The 25,413-nt window shown below is 32.2% G+C and overlaps 1 protein-coding gene across 1 annotated transcript in view; it reads right to left on the bottom strand.

Moving 5' to 3' along the window:
* Nucleotides 1-5,283: 5,283 nt before the first annotated feature.
* Nucleotides 5,284-25,413, bottom strand: part of Trpgamma (Transient receptor potential cation channel gamma) — a 31,379-nt gene continuing 11,249 nt past the window's right edge. Inside the window, exons 2-17 of the mRNA XM_065501245.1 lie at nucleotides 21,953-22,167; nucleotides 21,348-21,716; nucleotides 21,141-21,283; nucleotides 20,889-21,078; nucleotides 20,641-20,823; nucleotides 14,834-14,945; nucleotides 14,652-14,774; nucleotides 14,413-14,571; nucleotides 13,938-14,346; nucleotides 13,762-13,878; nucleotides 13,506-13,701; nucleotides 13,252-13,446; nucleotides 12,964-13,189; nucleotides 12,278-12,907; nucleotides 11,988-12,106; nucleotides 5,284-6,184 (exon numbers count right to left, since the gene is read on the bottom strand). Coding sequence (XP_065357317.1) covers nucleotides 5,945-6,184; nucleotides 11,988-12,106; nucleotides 12,278-12,907; nucleotides 12,964-13,189; nucleotides 13,252-13,446; nucleotides 13,506-13,701; nucleotides 13,762-13,878; nucleotides 13,938-14,346; nucleotides 14,413-14,571; nucleotides 14,652-14,774; nucleotides 14,834-14,945; nucleotides 20,641-20,823; nucleotides 20,889-21,078; nucleotides 21,141-21,283; nucleotides 21,348-21,698 — 3,393 coding nt within the window. The 5' untranslated portion in view covers nucleotides 21,699-21,716; nucleotides 21,953-22,167 and the 3' untranslated portion in view covers nucleotides 5,284-5,944. The remainder of the gene's footprint in view (nucleotides 6,185-11,987; nucleotides 12,107-12,277; nucleotides 12,908-12,963; nucleotides 13,190-13,251; nucleotides 13,447-13,505; nucleotides 13,702-13,761; nucleotides 13,879-13,937; nucleotides 14,347-14,412; nucleotides 14,572-14,651; nucleotides 14,775-14,833; nucleotides 14,946-20,640; nucleotides 20,824-20,888; nucleotides 21,079-21,140; nucleotides 21,284-21,347; nucleotides 21,717-21,952; nucleotides 22,168-25,413) is intronic.

Here is a 25,413-nt window from a genome sequence, read left to right as displayed (position 1 = left end):
AAAACACTTCGTAGCTATTAATTATCTCTTATAACTTCGGAGATATTCGCATTTGAAAATTAAATTTTTAAAATTTTTACCCACTCTACTCCAGTTTTTTGATAACAGCGGGTCCAAATATTTCCCGAATTTCTCCACTTTTCTTTTGATGGACTACCAACAAATGTAAACGAAAAAATAATTGCTTAAAAATCTTTACTGACTCCAAAGTTATATTATTTGAATTTGCATTTGAAAAAAACTAGCGATGTTTTCGCTATTTTTTGGGAAAAAGGTACTTTTTTTCTTTTTAAGTTATTTAAAAAATTTCTAAGAAGATGTATTAAGAATTTATACTTTTTGAAAAGCTAACTTTGTATTAAATATTTTAAATGAAAACAAATATAAAAATTGTAGACACCGAGGGGACCAGGTCCATCCAAAAAACGACTATTTTTTATATAAAATTCAACTTTAGGGCAAAAATTCTCAAATCGCATAGTCGATATCAAAATATAATAACCGATTTTAGATGACCAAATATGTTGTTAATTATTTTCTAAAGGATTCCGATATCCCCGGCAAATTTTTTTTGGGAATTGGGGATTCCTGATTACAAATTTCAAAATTTGTTTTTAATTTTCCATTTTCAATAGAGAAATCTGTAAAATTTCATTTAAAATTTTTTTTAAATAAAAATTTAATTTCAATTTGAAAAATTTGTATCTTTGCAAAAACAAAGTAAATAGCAAACAAACGTTAATGAAACGACATCACACATGCAGAGAATAAACATGGTTATTACAACTATACTATGTTTTTTGTAAAAACTACAAATAAAATTGTCCCTACCTTAATCACGTGACTAATTATACACAAGTTCCCCTTTTTCTTCTGATTTCTACCATTAAATTAATATCCTGTTAATAAAATCCTCCCACCAAATAGAATTCCATTTGAACTGGCAACTCTGCTCTGTTTGGCAAACATTTTAGTTGTTAATCGGTCTCCATTAAACTCGTTCGCTTTAAATTTGTGTTAACCTTCTTTAATTGAAAATTAAATGTAGTGTGAGTGTTAAACAAAATATTAAACGTTTTAATGCTATTAAACAAAATAGCTATTGAAAATTATAAGAAATCATTGTTAAAATAATGATTTTATTAAAATAAATAAATCAGTCAGAATAAAAAAACAAAATTACCAGTGAGATTATGTATGCAACAATTTCATTGTTGTTGTATTTAACTGTGTTTAGTTGTTGTTGTTCTTTGTGTGCGTGTCGCTTGATGCTGTGCATTTGAATGTGTTGTTTATGTTTGTTATTGTTTTTACATAAAGTAGCAAAAGCATGAATGAGCTGGGCAGAGCAAAAAGAAAAGAAGTGAAGATTGTTTTTAACACAAACAAAATCATTGTTTTGAATTGAAACAGGAGACATACTAGAGTTGCCAATTCTCTAACTAGTGTAAATAAAACGGAAGTCGGTTCGGATAATTCATTTTAATATAATAATGCAATATTAATGTAATTGTTTTTTCAGGTGAGTTTATTATTTAGAAATAATCATTTTTATGCATTTATTATTTACTAAATTTGTTTTTCTCAAGATTTAAATTTTTAAACAAGTGATTTTTGTTATATTAAAAATAAATATTCGAAATTTTTAGCTGAAAATATGATAAACTTCTTATAAAAATTCATTTACTTTTCTGACAAATTTGACAAAAATCTAGAACTTCTTCTACATAACAAATATAATTTAACTGATTTTGACTTAAATTTAATCGAAAATCATCTTTCATTAGAAAATATGTTGATAAAGTAACACAGGTAGTTTTATATTCAGAGCCCGGGCTGGTCTGGAAATTACGATAAAAATTGAAGTTGTGTCTTTAACATAGTTTTATCAGTTTTCAAAGAAGTCAATTATTTTTTGTGAGAGAGTGTTTTTTTGTTGTAAACATCAAAATTAAAATACATGTTTTCTCGTATATTTGACAAGTAAAAATTTGTTTAGAGGACAATCATCTATTTTAACTGGCTGTTATCTATAAAATTTGTATCCTCTATATGTCATCTTTTTTCATAATCTGCCATATTTTGTCATCTTAATTTTTAAAATCAAAACAAATTTTGTAAATACTAGAATGTATGCTACATTTTTCTAAAGTTTCATTAAAATCGTTCTAAAAAATATATAACTTTTCGCTATCTTTCAATTAGAAATTCCAAATATTGAAATATTTGACCTTCATGATTTAAGGGTTAACGTTTTCCGATTTTAATAAAACTTTCAGAGTATGTTTAAAATTATTTGTACTATGATATTCTGAATAGGTTTATTTAAAATTCATAGCAGTAAGGAAATTGGGCTCATTCGCCAAAATATGGCCAAATAATTAGTTTTTCCCGAAAATCGCAAAATTTAAATCGCAGGTTCTGAAAAAATAGAGGAGAAATTGAGATAATTTTTTCATATTTTTATTCCCTATTATATTCTCTATAAATCCCATTAAGATGATCAAAAAATTCTGAAATTTCTTTAACAACTTTTATTTTAAATTTGAAATAGAGTTTTGGAACTGCCGTTAATTAAATTAAATTTTTTTGATCATACCTGCGAATAGGTTACCGGTGTCCTACGAAGACAAAAACTCAAATACAAGTAAATATGGATATATTTTAAGTAAAAATTAGTTTTAATTTAATATTTCTCAAAATATATTAATTTTGTTCCTACACTAGCCACTAGATAGGACTGGGGAATTTTTAATTACTTTAAAATTTGTTAACATATTTTTGTCTTTTATATCTCATTAGAACGACAATTACGCATACATTTCGATTCTTTTAAATTAAATTGCAAATTATTTAATAGCAAAATGTTTACAAAAACTTAAAAAAATTAATTTTTCCCCCTTTTAAATGCACCTCAAATCTTCAACGTCGTTGCGCCACCAGTTAACGTTATCCTATCATCCTAATAATACACTTCTAGTGGGGGACTGAAATGTCTCTTCGTCCATACAATCTTGGAGCACTCTAATATACATACATATCGCACACCCAGTTCAAAAGTGAAACAACTCAAAATTTTAAATTTTCAGAAATCGAAAATTAATATATACCAATTGAAACATATTTCTAGTTTTCTTTGTTTAGGCCCTATCGTGATTTAATTGTATAAAAAAATAGAGGGAAATAAATCTGTAACTTCTAAACGCTTAATCCGAGTAGGACACCTCGGGTATGTTACATTTTTAAAACCATCCATTTATTCGTTTGGGTTCCTTTTTAAAAAAATTATTAATTACCAGGGAAACCAAAATATGCAAATGCATGTTTTTTCTGGTGAGTCTAATGAGCACATGGATAAGATATTTACACGTTTCAGAACTATTTAAGAATTTTGGCATCGATTTGTTAGTGCATATTTTTGCATATTTTACCCTTAAATACCTATTTTTGCATATATTTGTTTTAAGAGCATATTTATGTCATATTTTGCGTTTTTAGAGCATATTTTACTGTTTAATAGCATATTTTGAGTTTATCAAAAACAAATTTTGTCTTACTTATTTTTCGCTGTTGTGTTACAGGTTTTTACTTCCTTTGTTTAAAATTCAAAATTGAAAAATAGATGGCTTTTCACCAAAAAAAAAAAATTTAAAAAACAGAATTTTTTTTTTTTAAATTTAAAATAACAATTCGAAAAATTTTTTATCCAAAAAATGAAAAAAACTGAAAAAAAATTTTGTTCACCTAAAAATATTTAAATTTTTTATTTTGAAGTATAATTAGATGAAGGGTATATAAGATTCGGCACAGCCGAATATAGCTCTCTTGTTTTAATATAAAATAAGCACTATTTTAATAATAGCTCCATCTAAATATCAAATTTTAGTTCTAATTCAAACTTAACCGTTCTAAGTGTTAATCAGTTGATGTCGAAAGAATATTTTCTATGTTTAAAAATGTTTTCAGATCCAATAGACAACGATTTTTATTTGAAAATTTAAGTAAATTTTTTTTGGTTAAAAATTATGTAAAAGTTGGTTTTTTTAAGAGCATATTTTTTAAATTTTAAGAGCATATTTTAAAGTTTTTACTGCATATTTAAAGCGCCTAAAACGCTTTTTTTAGAGCATATTTCCGGTTTCCCTGTTAATTACATATAAAGAATCTCCTCGTCGAGCACTATCAATTATCTCTAATAGCTTAGAACATATTTGCATTCTAAAATTAAATTTTCAACATTTTTACCCAAATCGTGGCCGACTTCAAAGTTATATGCATTTTAATTTAAAAAAAAGCATATTACTTTGAAGTCGGCCATGACTTTTAAACAATTCTTTTTCTGTTTGACATACATTTGTTGTTAGTCCACTAAAATCAAAATGGAGAAAATCGGAAAATATTTCGACCCGTTATTATCAAAAAAATGGAGTCGAGTAGGTGAAAATTTTGAAATTTTTTTTTATACCAGATTTTTTCAATACCAAACATTTTTTTATCAAGAGATCGAAATCCTTTCCTCAGGCCCTATCGTGCTTCAACAGACAATATTATCAACCTATGTCATTTCAAACAGACAGACGGACATAGATCGCCTTAGAACTTTATAAGGACCCAGACTCTACATATATACTTTTGGGGGTCTACCACCAATATTTCGACGAGTTACAATATACCCTGCAACTTTTTGGTAGGGTTATGAAAATACAAAAAAAGTGCAACTTTTACGATCAGAACTATTCAACTGAAATTTTGTGTGAAATCGTATAAAACTTGAAAATTGTAACTGACATTGTATTAAAACTGCACCAGTCTATGTGGAATCGTGTAATATTTCAACCAGTTATTTAGAATTTTAATGTTACTGAAACCGGTTCTTGAGAAATTGTATACAACTAAAAAAAAATAATAATAGTTTATTAATAAATAAATTAATGAAATGATTCGTTGTGCGTTCTTTGATTATTTTAATGCAGTTTCGTTTGTTTGATATTTGATTATGCGAGTATGTCTGGTGCGATAAATGCATTATAGTTATAAATGTATATTTGAGTATATGATTTGATATGATATGGATCTGTGATATGTTAAACATTTTAAGTATACGTTTAGTACTAAAATGTATAAATGTATGTATTATGTATTTTATATTATTGCGTATTATCATCATAAATTATAATTATTTATTATTTGCGTTTTTGTTTGTTTGTGGGATTTTAAAAATATTGTGCTTAAATTCAATATGGACGTATTTTAGGGTGATGATTTTTTGTTTTTTTTTAGTAGTTAGTAGTAGTAGGTGGTTATTTAAAAGTTTGTTTTAAAAATTCTGTTCTCGTTTTGCGAAATGTAAAAGTGCGAATTTTGTTAACGAAATAATTTATAATCTAGGAAGAGGATATGATTATGGGAACAAATTACTCTAACAATACGTATGCAAGAGTTTTGGCTATTTGGTGAGATTTTTAGGCAGCGAGGGTGAGAGGAAGAGGGAGAGAAAAATGATTGGTGATTTTTCAACGTATAATATTAATAAATAATTTGTTTGTTTATTTGTTTGTTTACTTATTATTAATAATTTCACACATTTCATTAATTTACGTTTAAATAGTTGTTGTGTGTGTGGTGTTTTCTCATTTCTCATTATTTAATTTATTGATTTTTATTTGGTTTTTTGTGTGGAAACGGCACGGCAGTGTTCCAAATGGGCAGCATTGTTATTTTCTAGTTATTGTTTCTTTTTTGATGTTTATAAACATTTTTATTTTTAATGATCTTAATGTCCAATCATTTTGATCGTGCGATCGATCTACCATTTCCTCCAGAACAATGCTTTGTTGTCGTGTGTCTTTATTTGTTTTTATACTTTAGACTCGTGTTGTTTGTTTTTTAAATTTGTTTTGTGAATTTTCACATTTCCATAAATCAGTTTTCTTTAGTGTTTACTTTAATTGATCACACCTGTTGAAGCAAAATTACTGCTAATTAATGGTTCGCGTGAATTCACAGATGTATTGGATGGATCCAAATGTTGTATCTCATTGGACAGTGTAAATTCTGTTGAGGTCTCCACTGAGTCATGCTGACTTTGGGTCTGTTCATGTCTACGCGGTTTAGCCACATGTGTTGTATCCTTATTTTGAGCAGTACCATCGGATGCTGGATAGCTAGAAACACGCTTTAAAGCCTTTTGTTGGGAATAAAGTAGACAATTTTTAATTATTTTCAGTAAATAAAGGGTTTTTATAAGAACAATTGCAAATTAATATTTAGTTGCAAGGTTATAGTGCTTTAAACATTGACAGAAACATGCATAAAGTTTTCTTAAAATATATTTATAAATATATCGTAAATAATGCGTGATTCAGTATTTCTAAAATTATCTACATATATTTCATAAATTTATATTCACAATATTAGTTGGTTATTATTTTTTTTCTTTAGAAAATGTCCACATTGCATTGTGGGGCAGAATCTAAATATAAATCTGACATTTCTAACTGGCTTATCCGATTGACAAGAAATTGCATTTAGTCGTAGCAAAAGAGTATTTGAGTTCAGGATTGACGACGAACTCCAGAGACCCCTAGGATTGGCACTGTGGGATCTCTAAGTAAAATTTAATGTTTGCAAATTCTTTTGATATGTTGAATACTTCAATCAGCAATTACATGGGGTCTTCAAAGAATACTAAAATACGTTTATTATGCCGACTATATATAATTTATAGGATTTATAAAACTAAAACAATGAGAATAAATTCTTACTCGTAACAAAAGTTTCGGTTGGAAAATCAACACCTCTGCAGACATCCCTGTATGCGAAAACAAATCTCACTAATCCATCGGACATCTGATGCCTTTGTGCGAAATATTTTACGCACATATTGGCCTTCAACATTATCTATTAACCGTTTATGGATAGATGCGAACCAGCGTCCGATATTTATAGAAATCCTAAAGTAGTTATGAGTCCTAGAAAATAAATAGAGGGGAATTCACAAGACCAACATATACTTGGAAAAGTCAGGTCATAATTTAACTCTCCAGCGCTTACAATGCAAATATTCTTCGAATGTTTCATGCAGTAATATAGTTGTTGAAAGTGTCCTTACAATCCAATGGGTGCAACTTCAACCGCTGATGTGAATGAAATGTGAGATTTGCACAACTCGGTTTTTAACTTTTCGTTCTCCAAACTCTAGATATCTTTAAAGTTGTTCACGCAGAAATTTCGTTGTTGAAGGTGTCCTTTTCTTGCAATGAATTTAAATATTTGCACGACTATAGCAATTCCGTTACCTTTTCTTTCTCCAAACTTCGCAATATTTCATAGCAAAACGTTTCGTTTGGATACACATTTAAGGCTTAGGCGTACTGAAAATACTAGTTAATATCGTTACTGGACATTCAAAGTTGAAGACTTATCAGTCTCGTATTGGTCTATTCGACAATACGTTATGTAGAGCATGTGAGGAAGATAACGAAACTGTGGAACATCATATGAGCCAATGTTTTGCATTTAGTTGAATTGGAGAAGACAAATTTTATATGGAGACCATGTAATACTTGGAATACCTTAGAAACTAAAATTCGAAATCGTTAACGAATTATTTTTTAGGCTTATGGAAAAAGGAAAAGGGTAATCGAAATAATCATATTTGTTAACTTGAAAAAGGTATGAGACATTAGGGTGGCCCTTAATAAACGAAAGTTGGATTTTGGCCATTCTCACCCTCCAGTTTGGTGAACATTAGCAAAAAAATCATCCTGAAAAAATTTTAGGTAAATCGGTTGGGGTTAAGACGTGCCGCAAGCCCTCTGAAGTTTTGAGATGCATTTACAAGGGGAAAAAATGCATTTTTTTCAGTTTTTGTAAAAATTTTGCCATTAAAAAATTACTTTTGTAATTTAATTTAAAAGAATCGAAATGTGTACGTAATTGTCGTTCTAATGAGACATAAAAAACAGAAATCGGTCAAAAAATGTTAAAGTTATTAAAAATTCGCCAGGCCATTAACGTGTCTCAGGCCACTAGAACATGAAATGTAGGAACAAAATTAACATATTTTGAGAAATATTAAAATAAAAGCTCATTTTTACTTAAAATATGTCCATATTTACTTGTATATGAGTTTTTGTCTTCGTAGGATACCGTTAACCTATTCTTAGGTATGAACAAAAAAATTTAATTTTTTTAACGGCAGTTTCAAAACTCCATTTTCAAATTTTTAAAAATTTTGTTAAACAAATTTCAGAATTTTTTGATCATCTCATTGGGATTTATTAAGAGTATAATAGGGAATAAAAATGTGAAAAAATTATGAAAATATCTCTTATAGTTTTTCCGTACCTGCGATTTAAATTTTGAAATTTTCGAGAAAAACCAATTATTTGGCAATTTTTAGGCCAATGAGCTCTATTTCCTTACTCTTATGAATTTTAAGTAAAACCTATTCAGAATATTATAGTCCAGATAATTCAAAATATACTCTGAAACTTCTACTAAAATCGGAAGACGTTAACCCTTAAATCGTGAAGGTCAAAGGTAAAATTTTTCAATATTTGGAATTTCTCTTGGAAAGATTTCGAAATGATCGAAATGTTGTATATTTTTGGTCCGATTTTGATGAAATTTAACAAAAATATAACATAAACTCTAGGGTTTATAATAACAGCACAAGAATGGAAATTAACGCTTAATGGCACTTGGGGTTAAAATGACACCAAACTTTTAAAATCATAATTTTTTATGGTTTTAGAAGTTTGGGGTCATTTTAACACCAAGTGCTATATAGGGTTAATTTTAATTTTTCTGCTGCTTTTGTAAATACTAGGCTTTGTGTTATATTTTTGTTAAATTTCATCAAAATCGGCCCAAAAATATACAACATTTCGAACATTTCAAAATCTTTCCAAGAGAAATTCCAAATATTGAAAAATTTGACCTTTGACCTTCACGATTTAAGGGTTAACGTTTTTTGATTTTAGTAAAAGTTTCAGAGTATATTTAGAATTATCTGGACTATAATATTCTAATTAAGTTTTGCTTAAAATTCATAAGAGTAAGAAAATAGAGCTCATTGGCCTAAAACTTGCCAAATAATTGGTTTTTCTCGAAAATTTCAAAATTTAAATCGCAGGTACGGAAAAACTATAAGAGATATTTTCATAATTTTTTCACGATTTAATTCCCTATAATACTCTTAATAAATCCCAATGAGATGATCAAAAAATTCTGAAATTTGTTTAACAAAATTTTTAAAAATTTGAAAATGGAGTTTTGAAACTGCCGTTAAAAAAATTAATTTTTTTTGTTCATACCTAAGAATAGGTTAACGGTATCCTACGAAGACAAAAACTCATATACAAGTAAATATGGACATATTTTAAGTAAAAATGAGCTTTTATTTTAATATTTCTCAAAATATGTTAATTTTGTTCCAACATTTCTTGTTCTAGTGGCCTGAGACACGTTAATGGCCTGGCGAATTTTTAATAACTTTAAAATTTTTTAACCGATTTCTGTTTTTTATGTCTCATTAGAACGACAATTACGTACACATTTCGATTCTTTTAAATTGAATTACAAAAGTAATTTTTTAATGGCAAAATTTTTACAAAAACTGAAAAAAATGAATTTTTTCCCCTTGTAAATGCATCTCAAAACTTCAGAGGGCTTGCGGCACGTCTTAACCCCAACCGATTTACCTAAAATTTTTTCAGGATGATTTTTTTACTAATGTTCACCAAACTGGGGGGTGAGAATGGCCAAAATCCAACTTTCGTTTATTAAGGGCCACCCTAATGAGACATACTAGGCGGGAATGGATTAGTGACAAATGGCCTTGCCTCTGTTGTCTTCTGTGATGAACTTGCTAGTGTATTTCGGGCAGAGATATTGGCGCTAAGCGAGAAATGAAAGATTTCACGCAAAAGGAATAGGAGCATTTGCATTTTTGTCGCCAGTCAGACGGCATTGGGACCATTAAAAGCGAAATCTTCAGAGACTACCCTCAGAATGCAGACAATAGGTGGTGGTATATGGAAACAAGCTAAACTTTCCGAAAATTGGGGTCCACATACAATGAGAAACGATGTACGTAGCGGTTGAATACGCACCGAAAGTACATTTCGAGGATAATAACAATAATAGCGGGTTACTAAATTAGAACGGTTGCCTTCAGCAGTAGCAGCTGTTGAAGGGAAGGGATACATCGGGTACCAGACTTTGTGATATAATTGGATACCTGAATGATGTAGGTTGTATCTAAAAGGTCTTTCAATAGGGACTTCCGAACTTTGTTTGTTTTGTCAAATCACCATGGAAGTGTATAGCGTTCAACAACACATGCTAATGATAAAATTTGCCCATTTTACGATGAGGCCCATTTCTGAATGAACAGGTACTTCTACAAACAAAATTGTCGAATTTGGGATGATACCAATCCTCATGAGATCCATGAGCGTCCAATGCATCTCGAAAAAACTCACTGTTTGGTGTGGATTTTTGTCTGGCGGCGTCATCGGTTCATATTTCTTTGAGAACGACCTTGGCCAGACCAATACCATCCAAGGCGAGCGCCACAGGTCGATGATTACCAACTTATTTTGGCCTGAATTGGTTTTAATAGGACGGAGCTACGTGCCGCACAGCACATGGAAATTCTGCACGAGCGATTTGAGGATATGATCATCTCACGTTGAGGTGAACTGGCCACCGAGATCGTGCGATTTGATCCCGTTAGATTTTTTCTTGTGGGGTTCTCTTAAAACACAGGGCTATGCGTATAAGCTACAAAACCAATGCGACCTTCAAAGCCAATATAACCCACGTCATCGTTCAAATTCAGCCTGATATATTCATGGAGAATTTGACATTTCGGATGCGCGCCATACATAATGACATCGATATACCTTTCAAACGAATAAAAAATTTCGATGATATCTCACACACACTTTGTTTTAATTAAATTTAAAGATGGGAAGCGCTTAATGAATAATAATAGATTCTACTTGGGTGTTTGTTTGTAGCATGTACCTATAAAACTCCTAAGACTTAGGCGCTGTTTCTTTAATTCCAACAACTTTAATTCCAACATGTATAAAAAAATACATATTAACCGAATTGATTGGTGGACTTGAAGCAGAGCTTTTTGATTGTACCTCGCCCATTTACATATTTCAGTACCATGAATTATTAGCTTTTCTTTTGGACAGATTAGTTATTTTTTACGTCGCTCTGACAAAAGTAAAATGGTAGATTTAGATAAGCATTCAATAATAACTTCTCTGGACTGATATTGCGCTTTCGCATGTGTCACATAGCAGTTTGTGTTTAAATTATGGGCCCTAAAAGCCACTATTTTGTCTCTAATATTTGCTGATTCAATTTGAAATATTCCCAAACTGCTGAAATATAAATAATACCCTTAATTGAAATCTGGTGACAATTTCTGAATGGCACCGATAAAATAAAGACTAAAATCACTGTAATAAAGGCCGTTAATATCGAATAACTCTGTTTAATTCAATAAGATGAGACCACAAATCATACTGAAACAAATGAATGTTCTACTTTTAGTTACCATGCAAAGCGGTGTAAAAATTTACAATAAATTTTGATACGTTTTGTTCGAAAAATAATTCTTTAAATTCTGCACCAATATTTGTACATATAAAACGAAAATTTTATAAACCAAAGAGAAATTTTCAAAAGTCATGCATTTTCTAACTAAATTTATAAAATTTTGAAACGAAATTTGTTTGGTTGCAATACGTACAGTATTAAACACTTAAAGGTGAATTAAATTAAACGTCTATTAGCATAATTTAACGCAATTTTTGGTTGGAGAGGGGTGCTTAAACAATTTACATAAATAAGTGTATGTATAAGTATTATCTTAATGTAATAATCTTTTATTTTATTTTGGCAAAAATAAGAAAGATAGAAACTTTCTTTTTACATTTTAACTAATAAATATACAAAACCTTATCGCTTAAAAGATCCACGGCATTAGTAGCTGAGATAGATTCATTGACAGGGCAAATATTTTTACTAGATGAAAACTTTTTACGTTTCTTTTTTAAAGCGGCTATAGCGGTAAGACCTATTATATATATTTTGTTTATTTTTTTTTAATTTTAAATAGCGTTATTCCAAAGAGAACAAGAAGGAAACGAGAAAGAGAGAAAGTAAATTAAATATTTTCACATACCTTTTCTTTAAATTTAAAGCCATTTTGAAAAAATTAAAAAAATGCATTTTATCATTCATTTACCCGTAGTGGTGTGAAAGAAATGTGTACCTCCACCTACTGCCACGCCCATGCCAGGTACCACATTGTTGGGTGTCAAGTGATCCTTGTTTTGGGAGAGATTATGTTGACGCACCTCATTGGGATTGTAGTAGTTGGGACCACAATTTTGTGAGTATGTTACCCGTACTTGGCCATGTACCGGTGAAGAATTGTTGGAGGAATTGCATACAGAATCTTCTGACTTAGAGCGACCCAGCATTTTGGAAACATTACCCACTTTGGCGGCCTCTATGAGAGTGCCCCATTTCTTTTTATGACCCGCTATACGTTTGTTGTAGGGCTTTAGTGTAGATTTATTGTATTTATTTGTCGACTGCACTGTATTCACGGTGGAAGTTGAGGACAAAGTGGGTGGTGGTGACTCCATGCTACAACTTTCACTAGCACCAAATGTGGCCTTTTTATGCATAAATGTCGAAGGATGAAAGAGATTTGAAAGGGTTGAGGTTAATATCTCATGTTGTTGATCAAAATTATCCAGTGAAGTGGAAAATTCTGCCACAGGAGCTAAGGAACCTGTGGAACCAGGCGGTGCTATGTTGAAACCTTTCATTAGACGTCTTTCTTTTTGGCGATTCTTTTTACCACCAGCTAATTAAGCAAGGTATTAATTAAAATTAGTTTTTTTAGGATTGTATTTTACTCACCTCCACCTTGTCCCGATGTTACATTGGTATCCATGCCACTATTCTTAAGAATCTCCACAAGTTCACAACGAAACGCGGAAATGTCTTGTTTGATTTCATTAACATCATCTTCGGTAACACCTTGGGACTCGGCTTTACGCTGTTCCACGGTCACATAACGTCGTACCAGATTTCTCATTATTTGTTGATACTTGAAATCACGATCGTTGGCCTGTTGAGCTTTGCGCTAAAAGAGAAAGAGAGAAGTTTAGACATGTGCTGATATTTGTACACTGGCCATTTCATTACCCTTATTGTCTTAAGATGTTCCCTTCTGGCTGCCGAGGAGCCACTACAGAATACTCTTCTAGACCATTTAAATGCATACCATATGGATTTGGGTGTGGGAATTATATTAAATGGAGGAGGACTAGTGCCACCCTCTTCAAAATAACTAATCCATAACTTGGATCTGGCAAATTTCCATTCAACATCGGCACGTTCCTAAAAAACAAGAGATTTTCTATAAGTCGGATGCATAAAATAAAAGAAAAGTAACTCACTGATATCAATTGGTAGGAATGATTCATCATGGCTATTAGAAGATTCAATAAAACCACAATATTAATGACAGAATAAGTGCCAAACATTAGCATGCCCCAGAAACGGGTGAAAATCTTAATGCCATCCAATTCAAAACTGTCCAAATCGATTAAGCCAAAAACTGCCCAAAATAAGGTTTGTGTGGTCTCGAAAAGGCTGAAATAAAACATTATTTCTTAAAAATCTTTTAGCTTTTTTTACTTTACTTTTACTTACTTTGAAAATCTACGCCATACAATACAGGCATTTGGATCAGTGGTACCATTTAAATTCAGCAACACATTATGAGGCGACACCTCAGGACAACGTTTCTTTTCCAAATCGGCATAATACCTTAAGAATACTTTTTATTTAGTTGAATAATTTGCAAAAAAAATATCTTAAATCCTTACCACAGCAATTGATTTAGACCACTGCCAAATGCAAATAAGACCAGGACATACAAAAAGAAAAATTTCATAATATCCATGACCATGCGTGACAATGACACCTGCAGTGGTCCCAAATGTGGATTTACTGAGAATATGTAAACCAATTTGAGGCTACTGAAAATGTTGGCCGCACTAAAGAGACCTTCCGATATAAGCATTGGATCCCAAGTGTCCCAACGCTCACGCGGTAAGTCGGTAGCATGCGGATTAGTGATCATTTCTTTTTGTACTTGAAAAAATGATACGACTCTCAGTGCTACTGTGGCCACATATAAGGAATTGGTAACAAAATCTATAACATTCCACATATCATTCAAATACTCCTGCAGACCCACATCCCACAATTGTTTCACTTCGCTCCATATTAAACCTGGTTTAATAAAATATTTAATTAATTATAAATTATTTAATTTAATAAAATTTTATGCCAACTTACCACTAACCCAGGACAGTATTAACCATTCAATAAACGTGGGTTTGGCTCCTCTTTTGGTGGGCAATTCTTCTTCCTCGTGCACCTCTGAATTTGAATCGGACCAAAACCACCAGCCACCCATAAATGTTTCAATGCGTTGAGAGGCCAGCATTAATAAAACTAAAAAAATAAAAGATTTTTTTTTAATTTAAAGCTAACAAATTTATTAGTTTAAGTTTTCCTTTAATAACTCTACTTACACAAAAATGTAAAATAAGAGGCACTATGACATATAAATTTTATAAAAGGTTTTCTCATAGTTTGTCCAATACTGGAGTAGGGTGCCAAAATGTATGCCCAAGAAAATATGGGAAACATCATGCCTAAAATTTGAGGGAATTTTATATAAAAGAAAATTTTTAATTTTTTAATTTTCAAATACCTATTCTTATTATATCTAAAGCTTGCAAGGCCATATTTTTACGCCGAAATCCGGGCAGACCTTCATACCATATACTAGCTAAAAGTTGCTGAACATTAGGATGGGCAACGAACTGAAAATGGAAATAGTTAAAGAATAAAAGATAAAAAAAGAAAATACATAATATTTTAAGTGGCTAAACACAAATACTGGAAGTGCATTTTCATGGAAAGACACTTTTTATTTAAGTGATTATGAAGTATCCTTATTTCTATTAGTTTTTAAAACCCTTTAGATTCCATTATATCAAGGTTTACTATTTCATTGTATAAAATTTTGCAGAACAATGAATACTATTTCTATTAATTTCTTTGAAATTAAGATAACGAGATTTTGGCTTCTATTGTAAGACAGCAGCTAAGAATTACAGTTAATTTCGAGATCTTTAAGACATTTTGGGTCGAAAGACACCACTTTCTCTTTTCCATAATCCAAGTTTCCCGTTGAACCATTCAGTACTCTCGTAAATATATTTGAAAATAAACTTCTATTAATTCTGAGTTTTTCGTAAAACCATCAAGTATTCCCGACAAATCCTTCCTGAAGAACATTGAGGTCTCACTCTTCGTTCCTCGGTACCGATTCTCAATTCTATTGATAAATTTTAGCAGGTCATTTAGTGGTGTATCTCAAAAATCCTACTACATCATTCAGTTGTGATTTCCTGCAACAGTCCAAGCATCCACTGGAAATGCATTCATGAAGAACATTGAGGTCTCACACTTCGTTCCTCGGTTCCGTTTCACAACTCCTTTGATAAATTTTAGCAGATCTATTAGTGATGTATCTCAGAAATCCTACTACATTATTCAGTTTGATTTCCTGAAACGTCCACTGGAAATACATTCCTGAAGAACATTGAGGCCTTAGGGATCTTTCTTCGGTTCCGATTTGAACCATTCAATTATTTCGACAACTCTTATAAGATCATTTAGTAGTGTATCTCAGAAATAGTCAAAAAGCTAAAACAAATATCTACCAAGTCTGCGGTATTCGTAAATCCATTATCTCTGAAATAGTCAATAATCTAAAAGGAACATATACCAAGTCTGCGGTTTTCATAAAATCATCCAGTATTTCGAAATGTCAATAAGAGTTTATGATCTCTAAAAAACACCTAATCGCTCTGCCATACCAAATGGGCTTTAGATCATTCCTGAAAGACTTTTACATTCCTTGAAATAATACAGGTTCTAAAATAAACATATACTGAGTTTGAGTTCCTGAAGGACTTTGAGGTCTTAGAGATCACTCATCATTTGCTCTGTGGAGTTTTAGGATCCTCGGTTACCATTGAACCATTCAAATCTTAACAGATCACTCAGTGGAATATCTCAGAAATAGTTGATAATCTGAAAGAAACCAAGTCTGCTGTTTCGTAAAACCATCCAGTATTTTCGTTATTCCAGAAGGAGCATATGTTCCAAAAATAACTAGCAATAGGTGTGCTTTACTAAACTACTTTCAAAACATTCCTGAAGTTGTTCTAGATACTTTGAATTTGTCCAAGTTTTAAAATAAATGTAGGACCTGGAGGACATAGAGATAACTCAAAACTTTCTTCTGTGAAGTCCTAGTATCACCGGTTTCCGTTGAACCATTCAATTTTCTACCATCCAATTTTAGGATACTCGGTTCCCATTGAACCATTTAAATCTTATCAGATCACTAATGAGTGGCGTATCTTAAAAATAGTTGATAATCTGAACGAAACCAAGTATGCGGTTTCGTAAAATCATCCAGTATTTTTGGTATCCCAGAAGGAGCTTATGTTCCAAAAGAAACGCCCAATAGTTCTGCTTTACTAAAATACTTTCAAATCATTCCTGAAGTTGTTTTAGAAACTTTGAAATTGTCCAGGTTCTAAAATAAATGTAGGACCTGGAGAACTTAGAGATAACTCAAAACTTTCCTCTGTGAAGTTCTAGAATCACCGGTTTCCATTGAACCATCCAATTTTAGGATACTCTGTTCCCATTGAACCATTCAGATCTTATCAGATCACTACTGAGTGGCGTATCTTAAAAATAGTTGATAATCTGAACGAAACCAACTCTGCGGTTTCGTAAAATCATCCAGTATTTTTGGTATCCCAGAAGGAGCTTATGTTCCAAAAGAAACGCCCAATAAAATCATTCGTAAAATCATCCAGTATTTTTGGTATCCCAGAAGGAGCTTATGTTCCAAAAGAAACGCCCAATAGTTCTGCTTTACTAAAATACTTTCAAATCATTCCTGAAGTTGTTTTAGAAACTTTGAAATTGTCCAGGTTCTAAAATAAATGTAGGACCTGGAGAACTTAGAGATAACTCAAAACTTTCCTCTGTGAAGTTCTAGAATCACCGGTTTCCATTGAACCATCCAATTTTAGGATACTCTGTTCCCATTGAACCATTCAGATCTTATCAGATCACTACTGAGTGGCGTATCTTAAAAATAGTTGATAATCTGAACGAAACCAACTCTGCGGTTTCGTAAAATCATCCAGTATTTTTGGTATCCCAGAAGGAGCTTATGTTCCAAAAGAAACGCCCAATAGTTCTGCTTTACTAAAATACTTTTAAATCCTTCCTGATGGTATTTTAGATACCTTGTCCAGGTAAAATAAATGTAGGACTTGAACCATCCGTTGAACCATCCAATTCTCTCGACAAATCTAAACAGATCATTCAGTAGCATGCTCAGAAATATTCGTTTATCTAAAAATCTACCATGTCTGCGGTTTTCGTAAAACCATCTAAGGTTTCCGATGTCCTAGAAAGAATTTTTATTTTAAAAGAAACACCTAATTAGTCTGCTTTCCTCATCCTTTTCTATCAGAAGTAAATGGACCCAGGATTGTTATTGAAACATCCTATAATCCCTTCATATCCTACCAGCTCATTAAGTGGGATTTCTTTAAAATAGTCCAGGTTCTAAAAGAAAAGGCTACGAAGTCTGAGATTATAATCATACAAACTCTCGATAGATTCTACTTTAATGAAATACTACCGGCAAAACCTACCATATAATTTAGTGGAGTTTCTTTAGGATAGTGCATATTCTAAATGAAATGACTACGAAGTAAGCGATTAGAACAAGTAATGGATTGTTATTGAAACGTACAATAATGACGGCAAATCCTACCAGCTCATTTAGTGGATTTTCTCTAAAACAGTCCAGATTATAAAAGAAACACCTACTAAGTCTGTGATTAGAACCATTCAAACTCTCGATAAATTCTACTTTAATCTAATACTTCCGACAAAACCTATCAGTTCATTCAGTGAGGTTTTTCTAAAACAGTCAAGCTTTTAAAAAATCGAGTACCATGTTCCAGGATCCTGTAGCACCATCAAGTACTCTTGACAAATCTTAGACGGATCAGTTACACAGTCTAGATTCGAAAAGAAATGCATACAGATAAATCATCCCCGAACGACAGGAATGTCTTATGGAAGATGTTGTAGTTCATCCTCCTTAACCTCGTCCAGGCAGCACCTATCTGTCAGAATGTATCCTAGTACTGGTTAAAAATGCAATTAAATTTTTACCAAACTCCAACAAGAAATTTGTGTGGATCTACATATGACAATGGTTCTCATATATCCGACAGTGATAATTCTAAATTATGGGTCTAATGGAATTTCGACTAAAGGAATGTGAACGTTCTGTAAGGAATTGATTTCGTTCCTCATGAAGGAAATATTACGTTGCTTCCGATCAGTATATGTACATCTGGGATTAAATAAATGTGTTTAATTATAGTTGTCGGCTTCACCACTATCTTGAATTTATCTCCGCTAGAGTGCCAACGAAGATGTCGGTGTGTTCGATACATGTTCCTCGTTAGCGTAGTGTGGAATACGATGCAGATATTGGGCAGTCTGAAATACACCAAAACCATGTTGCTCTACATAAGTAGGGGACAATGATTCTCAGATAGCCTATAAGTGATATTTGTTGAAAATTCAAGTAAGTGTATAATATTCATTAGAAAGCAATGTTTCGATAAAAGGAATGTGATTGATCTTTTTGTTATCGAAATTATCATAAAACTATGTTACTGTCTGAAACTTAAGACCGACTTGGCAAAATAATTATTGATATAGAGGTTTCACTACCTTTAAAGATAGAGAGACTCGTCCTGTACCATCTTTAGATAGGCCTATGTTTGTAACTAGGGTTTTTAATTTCCCGACCCTTTTTTGATACCCGGGAATCGGGAAATTTTTTTTCTACATTCCCGGGTACCCGGCTATTCCCGAAATATATAATGATACTGTAAATTAGGAATATTATAGCCAAATTTCATATAAAAACTTAGTGTTATAATTATTAAATATCAGAGCTTCGAATTAATTAATAAAATTTGAACTTAATTCACTAAAATCTTAATCCGTAATTAAAAAATGTCAGCCTTTCATTCCATAAATCTATTCCTAATATTTAATTTTTTAGATTCATTTCAAAGCCTTTGTTTAAACTGAATTAATTTTAAAGTTAATTAATAACAGAATTTATTCCAACTTTGAATGATTAAATTTTTGTTAAATCAAATCATTTACAAAATTAATTGAAAAAATGTTCTTAAACCTTTTTGTAAAGATTTTAATTGAAGAAAAATTTAATTATTTAATAAATTTGTGAAGCTATTTTGTTATGGATTTGAAGAAGAAATTTAAAGAAATTAGAATGATTCAATAAGAAATAAATTCTATAAATAATGAATTCTCTTTTTAAATTTTCATACGAAAACCCTTAAATAAATAATAATAAGCGGTTTATTATTGCCAAGATATAAGCCAAAAACTGTAAAGAACTTTTCACTGTTTTTTGGTGAAAAAAATATAGTTCTAACTTGTTTTCTATGTATTTTCGTCAGTTTTAATTCCCGGGATAAAAACCCTATTTGTAACTAAGTTTTATCTTTGCCATATTCGTATTGCATATAGATCATTCCAAAATTCGGACTATCTGATTATAATCAGATACAGCTTGACGGAAACGAGTTTGATATAGATATAAAGAAAACTAAGTCAAGTACCGTCTATAGGCTGGCCTGCGGATTAATTCTCATTGCATAGAGGTTTTACCTTTATAAACATTTTGGCAAAACCGTCTGGAATAAGTCATTGACTTTACGATAGACGAGTTTTCAAAATAGAAAAACCAAATCTCACTGGAAACTTGTCCTGATTCCTTATAAAATTGGAATTTTAAATCAATTTTATGATTGATGGCTTGGTTAAATGTTTAACACATTGACTGCCAAGTCGGACACATATGTGTGACACTGCACTATGCGATTTACGCCACGTCGGACACATATGTCTGACACGACTTTTATTCTCTCTAGCCATGTCAGACAATAGTACTGGATTTTAAGAATGTTTTCGATGGTGTCTGGAAGTTCCTCATCAAAAATGTAATCTTCACATTCTTCATCACTTTCTGAACTTGTACTGAGTATTTTTTCTAACTCAGTATCCCATAAAAAAATCCTTTTCGCCATTTCGTAAGACCCTCTTATTTATAAAAAAAAAATGGTTTCTAAGCAGTAAATATTACTGACAGTAGCCTAAATTCCAATATTGACATTTTCGAAGAGATTACGCAAAGAAGCAGCATCTTATTTGGTGAAAGTGGCTTGGCAGTCAATGTGTTAAGGAAAACAATATCTAATGGATTGCATTCAGTCTGATTTCCATGAACAGCATTTATCGAATGTAACCGTTCCGTATATACAATGTATCACTAAAATTTAAAGATATCATCATTATTCTTACCTTCTTTTGCCTGAGTTTAATGGCCAATTTTAATCGATTTAAATGCATACGTTCACCATGCTCATAAACTGGACCGGTAGGATCATGATTTAATAAAATTTCCAATTCATGAGATGTACGGGTATGATCTAGTAAAGCGGTGGCAAAGTCCTGGCATTGTTTGCGCAATTCCTGATATTCATTCTAAAATTTAGAAGCACATAACTATAGAAAAGTAATGAATTTATTTACAAATTGAATTTCACAACCTTAAATTCATGTTCTAAAAAACTTAAACGTCTCAATTCCCAGGACAATTCAAATGCAGTTAAAATAGGATCCTTGGATGACAAGGCAATCAGACTTGGACTGGCTAGAGCACGATAGGCGTTAATGCGTGAACGAGAGTGGCGCAAGGAGTCCTCTTGGCGAGATTGAACACATTCATCACAGCCACAGCTAAGAGTAAAGAAATAAATTTTAATAATCTTTAAAAGATTAGGGAATACAAACATAATTACCGCACATCATGAGGCATGGGTAAAACAGCGCCACGATCTAGTAAAATTTTTATAATTTCATAATTATCACGATGAGCGGCCAATATTAGAGGTGTTATATCGGGCGTAAATGTGGAAGTGTCTTCAGAAGAAGATTCCCAGCTCTTTGACAAAAAAAACTTAAATTATTTTAACGTTTATATTAGAAAAAAACTTTGAAAAACCTACATGATTTCCCTCACTATGAAAGGTGACATTTTCATGGTCCAACAAAACTTCCACCGCCTCCACAAACTCCTCCGATATGGAATGTAATAAAGCATCCTTCGTATCCACATTGTAGTTAATCAACAGCTCGACCATTTCCAAATTTTCATTGTCAATGGCCATCAGTAGAGCTGTACGGCCCAAAGGATCTACACAATTGATATTGATATTGTCGGTATCTTGGGCTTTTTGTAGCATGCGTCTGGTGCCTGCCATGTCGCCCCGTTCTACCGCCAACAAAAATTTCTTTTCTTCCAATGTCAATTGGCGTATTTCCTGATGAGGCCTTATACAGTTTTCCTCCTCCATCATGCCATGTATGCTGTGGCGCTGTTAAGGAGCAGAAAAAAAACAGAAAACTTTTTCAATCAATGTCTGTGTGTGTTTGTGTTTTTTTGTTTGGGTGTGTTAGCGTGCAAAAGGTAAAGACACACAAATCATAGACCTGAAGGTCAGGTCACTACTATACAGCTTCACATCAACTTCACACATGTTTCAAGCTCAAATGCACAAACACACACACAGTCGTAACAGCTAAAAAGTATATACACCAACATCTTAGTTACCTTGACCCTTTTAGCCGGTTCTATCTGCACACTAATATGGCCCGTACTATCGGTGCCATTGGATTTCTTTTCTGTATCGGAACCAGTACCCCCACTGCCACCACCACTTCCACTGTTGCTGTTGGCATCTGTGCCATTTTTGATTTTACTTAAAATTGGTGCCAGCACTGATTTCCTGCGTGCCGGGCTGACAAAATGTAATTTTTTTCCTTCTTCTGCAAAATAAACAAAAACACACATAAACATTAGATAATAAATAGAAAGAGAGAAACCAAAATGTTTAAGTTCTTAGTAATATGTAGTCAATTTTCAATATTTTCAAGGATCTTTACGACATTATATGAACATGGGTGTGTTATATTCCATACAATTGCATCTACATACATCTACTTCCAAACATCATCGCTGGAACAACGCACAGTGGGGTTGATCGTAAACAAGTGATAATAAATCTAAATCTTCTGGACTACTGGTGCGATTGCATAATAATGTTTGAACGAATCGTAGAGCAGGTCATAGGCTTTCACCACACTGTTAAAAAACATGGAAAGTCGACCACCTCTGGCGGGTAATACTTTGTACAGCTTGTAACTTGCGTTGAGTCCTTTGGAATGTCAAACTCCATATATAAAAAAATGTATGTATTCGCTTTCATTTATTCTCACTTAGTTAAGCTACGTTTCCGCATACACCATAATCGGCACCGAAAACGAAGTTACATACATTTGCACCGAAAATAAGTTCGTTTCAGAAATCGGCAACGAAAATTGAGAACGAAACGGCACCGATAAGTAACGAAAAACCTGTCATTTGGGGCCGGAACGAAAACAACTTCAAGTAGATTGTTTTCGGTGTGGTAGGAACAAAATTATTTAAATTATTTTTTATTTCAAATTTAAAGAAAATCAAAATGAATAAAAAAATATATTTTCTTTATTGGAAGAGGAAAAAATATAGATTTTGTCAAAAATAATCAAATTCTATTTAATGTGCGACATTCAAAATTAAAAAATTATTTCGTTTCAGTTGGGTGCGTTGCGGCATAAAAACAATTCAGAAACGAGACGGTGACGAACACCAACGTTTTTCAGTTTCAGTTTTCGTTATCGACACCGATTCGGTTTTAATTTGAAAGACACGGAAGGCTCACCGAAGCTTTTGGTGGATGTGTTCGGTATCAACGCGCGAGGGATGGTTTGTTCGGTTCATAAGTGGTGACACGGAAGACAAAGATCACCCAGGCCAGACAAAACAAGTTTGAAGATCAATAATTGGAGACAAACTCTATAAGACCTTGCGAAATCATTGGGGGCTATTCAAGCATAATTTTTAAAACATTTTCGAGCAGCAGGATTCATCCAAAAGCTGCCAAATTGGGTATCATACTGTTAAGAATTTGCATTATCGATTTGAATTCATTATGTTTACAAACATGTCCATCAGTAGAAGCTTCTACTTATCAACAATGTTGATAGCACGCAGTTATAAGCATTATTTTTAATTGCTGCTAACATTAACATTGATTGCTCTAGAATTCGAATATTCTAGTTTTGTCCGTTAAGTATAATCTGGAAGCCGCTCGAAAGATGGCGCTGATGGTCAGTTTATGATAAAAGCTGTTAGAAGTAACATCAACTGTATTAACAGTGTATACCTGTACATTATAAAGTGTGTAATATAAGTGTGTGTAAGTGAGTGACTGTTTAAATTGTTGTGTAGATTTAACTAAATAAAGAGTTGTTAAAATTTTTAAACTATTGAACTGCTTTTATTTGCAATCAAAAGTATCCGGTTTAGTTAAAGGAAATAAACCACCATTTTTAAAAGGTAAATACGTAACAGTACGACTTGAAGCGGATAGACCTTGAAAGACGATTTTACATGTCCGAAATACTGCTTGAACGCTATAAATGAACCTCCTGAGCCCACCAGGAGCTGGGCCTGGGGTCCCCAAAGTAGGACAAAAGATTCCATATGTGTAATTTTTTTGAAATCGGAACACAAACGAAGAAATAGGATAATTTTTAAAATTGAACATACCCGATGTGTCCAACTTTGGGGACCCCTGGCACAGCTCCTGGTGGGCTGAAATTTGAAATTTCATTCAAATCGGACTAAGAGTTTAGAAGTTACAGATTGCGTCGTATGTGAACCTGTCTGTGACACCAAAGCCAATTATCCATGGCATTAAGGTACTTCCCTGTATGTAGTGGGAGCAAAGGGTTCATCTATTATGAGCTGCTAATCTGGTAGTCTATCATAGAGAACTTGTACCGAACGAAGTGGTTGGGAAGTATTGCCTCACCCGCTTTATAGTCCAGACCGTGTACCGTCCGATTACTATTTATTTCGATGGAAGAAGAACGCTCTCTCTGGGATACGCTTCACTTTGGAGCAGAGCAACCGATATAGGCTTGATGTGTTCTTGGCCTCAAAAGATTTGCAGTTCTTTTGCGCGGAATCCATATGTTACCAGAAAGATGGGAAAAGGTCATAACTAACAATGTTTCAAAATAAAAGCTAAAGATTGGAAAAAAAAAATTAGTATTTTTAAGTCATACACCCACCCAATACAAATTTGAAATTTTCGTTTTTTATCATGAGTTTTTTCGCAAAGATCTTCTTTTTACAATCAACCCCACTGTGCAACGTTTCCAGCATGACATTGATTATGATGATGATTTTCTGATTGAATGGTGGAAAATTTGCAACAGATTAAATTAAAATCTGATTTGTATTGAACTCTAGTTCAATTTGAAAGGAAGAAGAAAATAACAATAATAACAGAGATGTAATTTTTACGCATATTTAATTCAAGGTTTTAGTGTGCATTAGATTATATAGATTATTTTTATGACAATTGCACGAGTTCAAGTATATGTAACCTTGCATTTTTCTCTATAGATCTTGAGCAACTATGAGTTCTAATATTTTGTGACACTTAGTGATTGGGAGATGAATATTTTTAATTAATTTAAGTTAATTATTTATTTAATTAATGAGTTAAATTGGTTTATTACTAACAGAAGTTTTTTAAAATGTATGAAATGGTCCAGTCAACATTTTTTACATAAAATTCTTATATGCCGATACTTTTGTAGTCGACCTTGTCAGAAAGATTTGTGTCCGAAATAGGTATGGATTTTAAAAGACCTGTCTTCAGAAAAATTAAGTCCTTTTATTATAATATGGACAAGTCTACAATTCATGTGACACCCGTGAGAACCATCCAGTTCTCTTGATGAATCTGATTTAATCCATCTGCAATACTTCCCTAAGACAGGTTGGAACATGATATTGTTACTATATTATTATTATTATTACGTTCCGATAATTTTAAATTTTGGAGATTTTGCATCAAAAACACAATCAGAAAATAAGTTTTACTCACCATTAAAATACATTTACTAATATGACATATTCATTTTGTACCCACCACTGCTGTAGATTAAGATTGTGTA

This window comes from Calliphora vicina, chromosome 2 (genome assembly GCF_958450345.1).
Source record: "Calliphora vicina chromosome 2, idCalVici1.1, whole genome shotgun sequence".
NCBI lineage: Eukaryota > Metazoa > Arthropoda > Insecta > Diptera > Calliphoridae > Calliphora > Calliphora vicina.
This window is presented reverse-complemented; position numbering and strand designations above follow the sequence as displayed.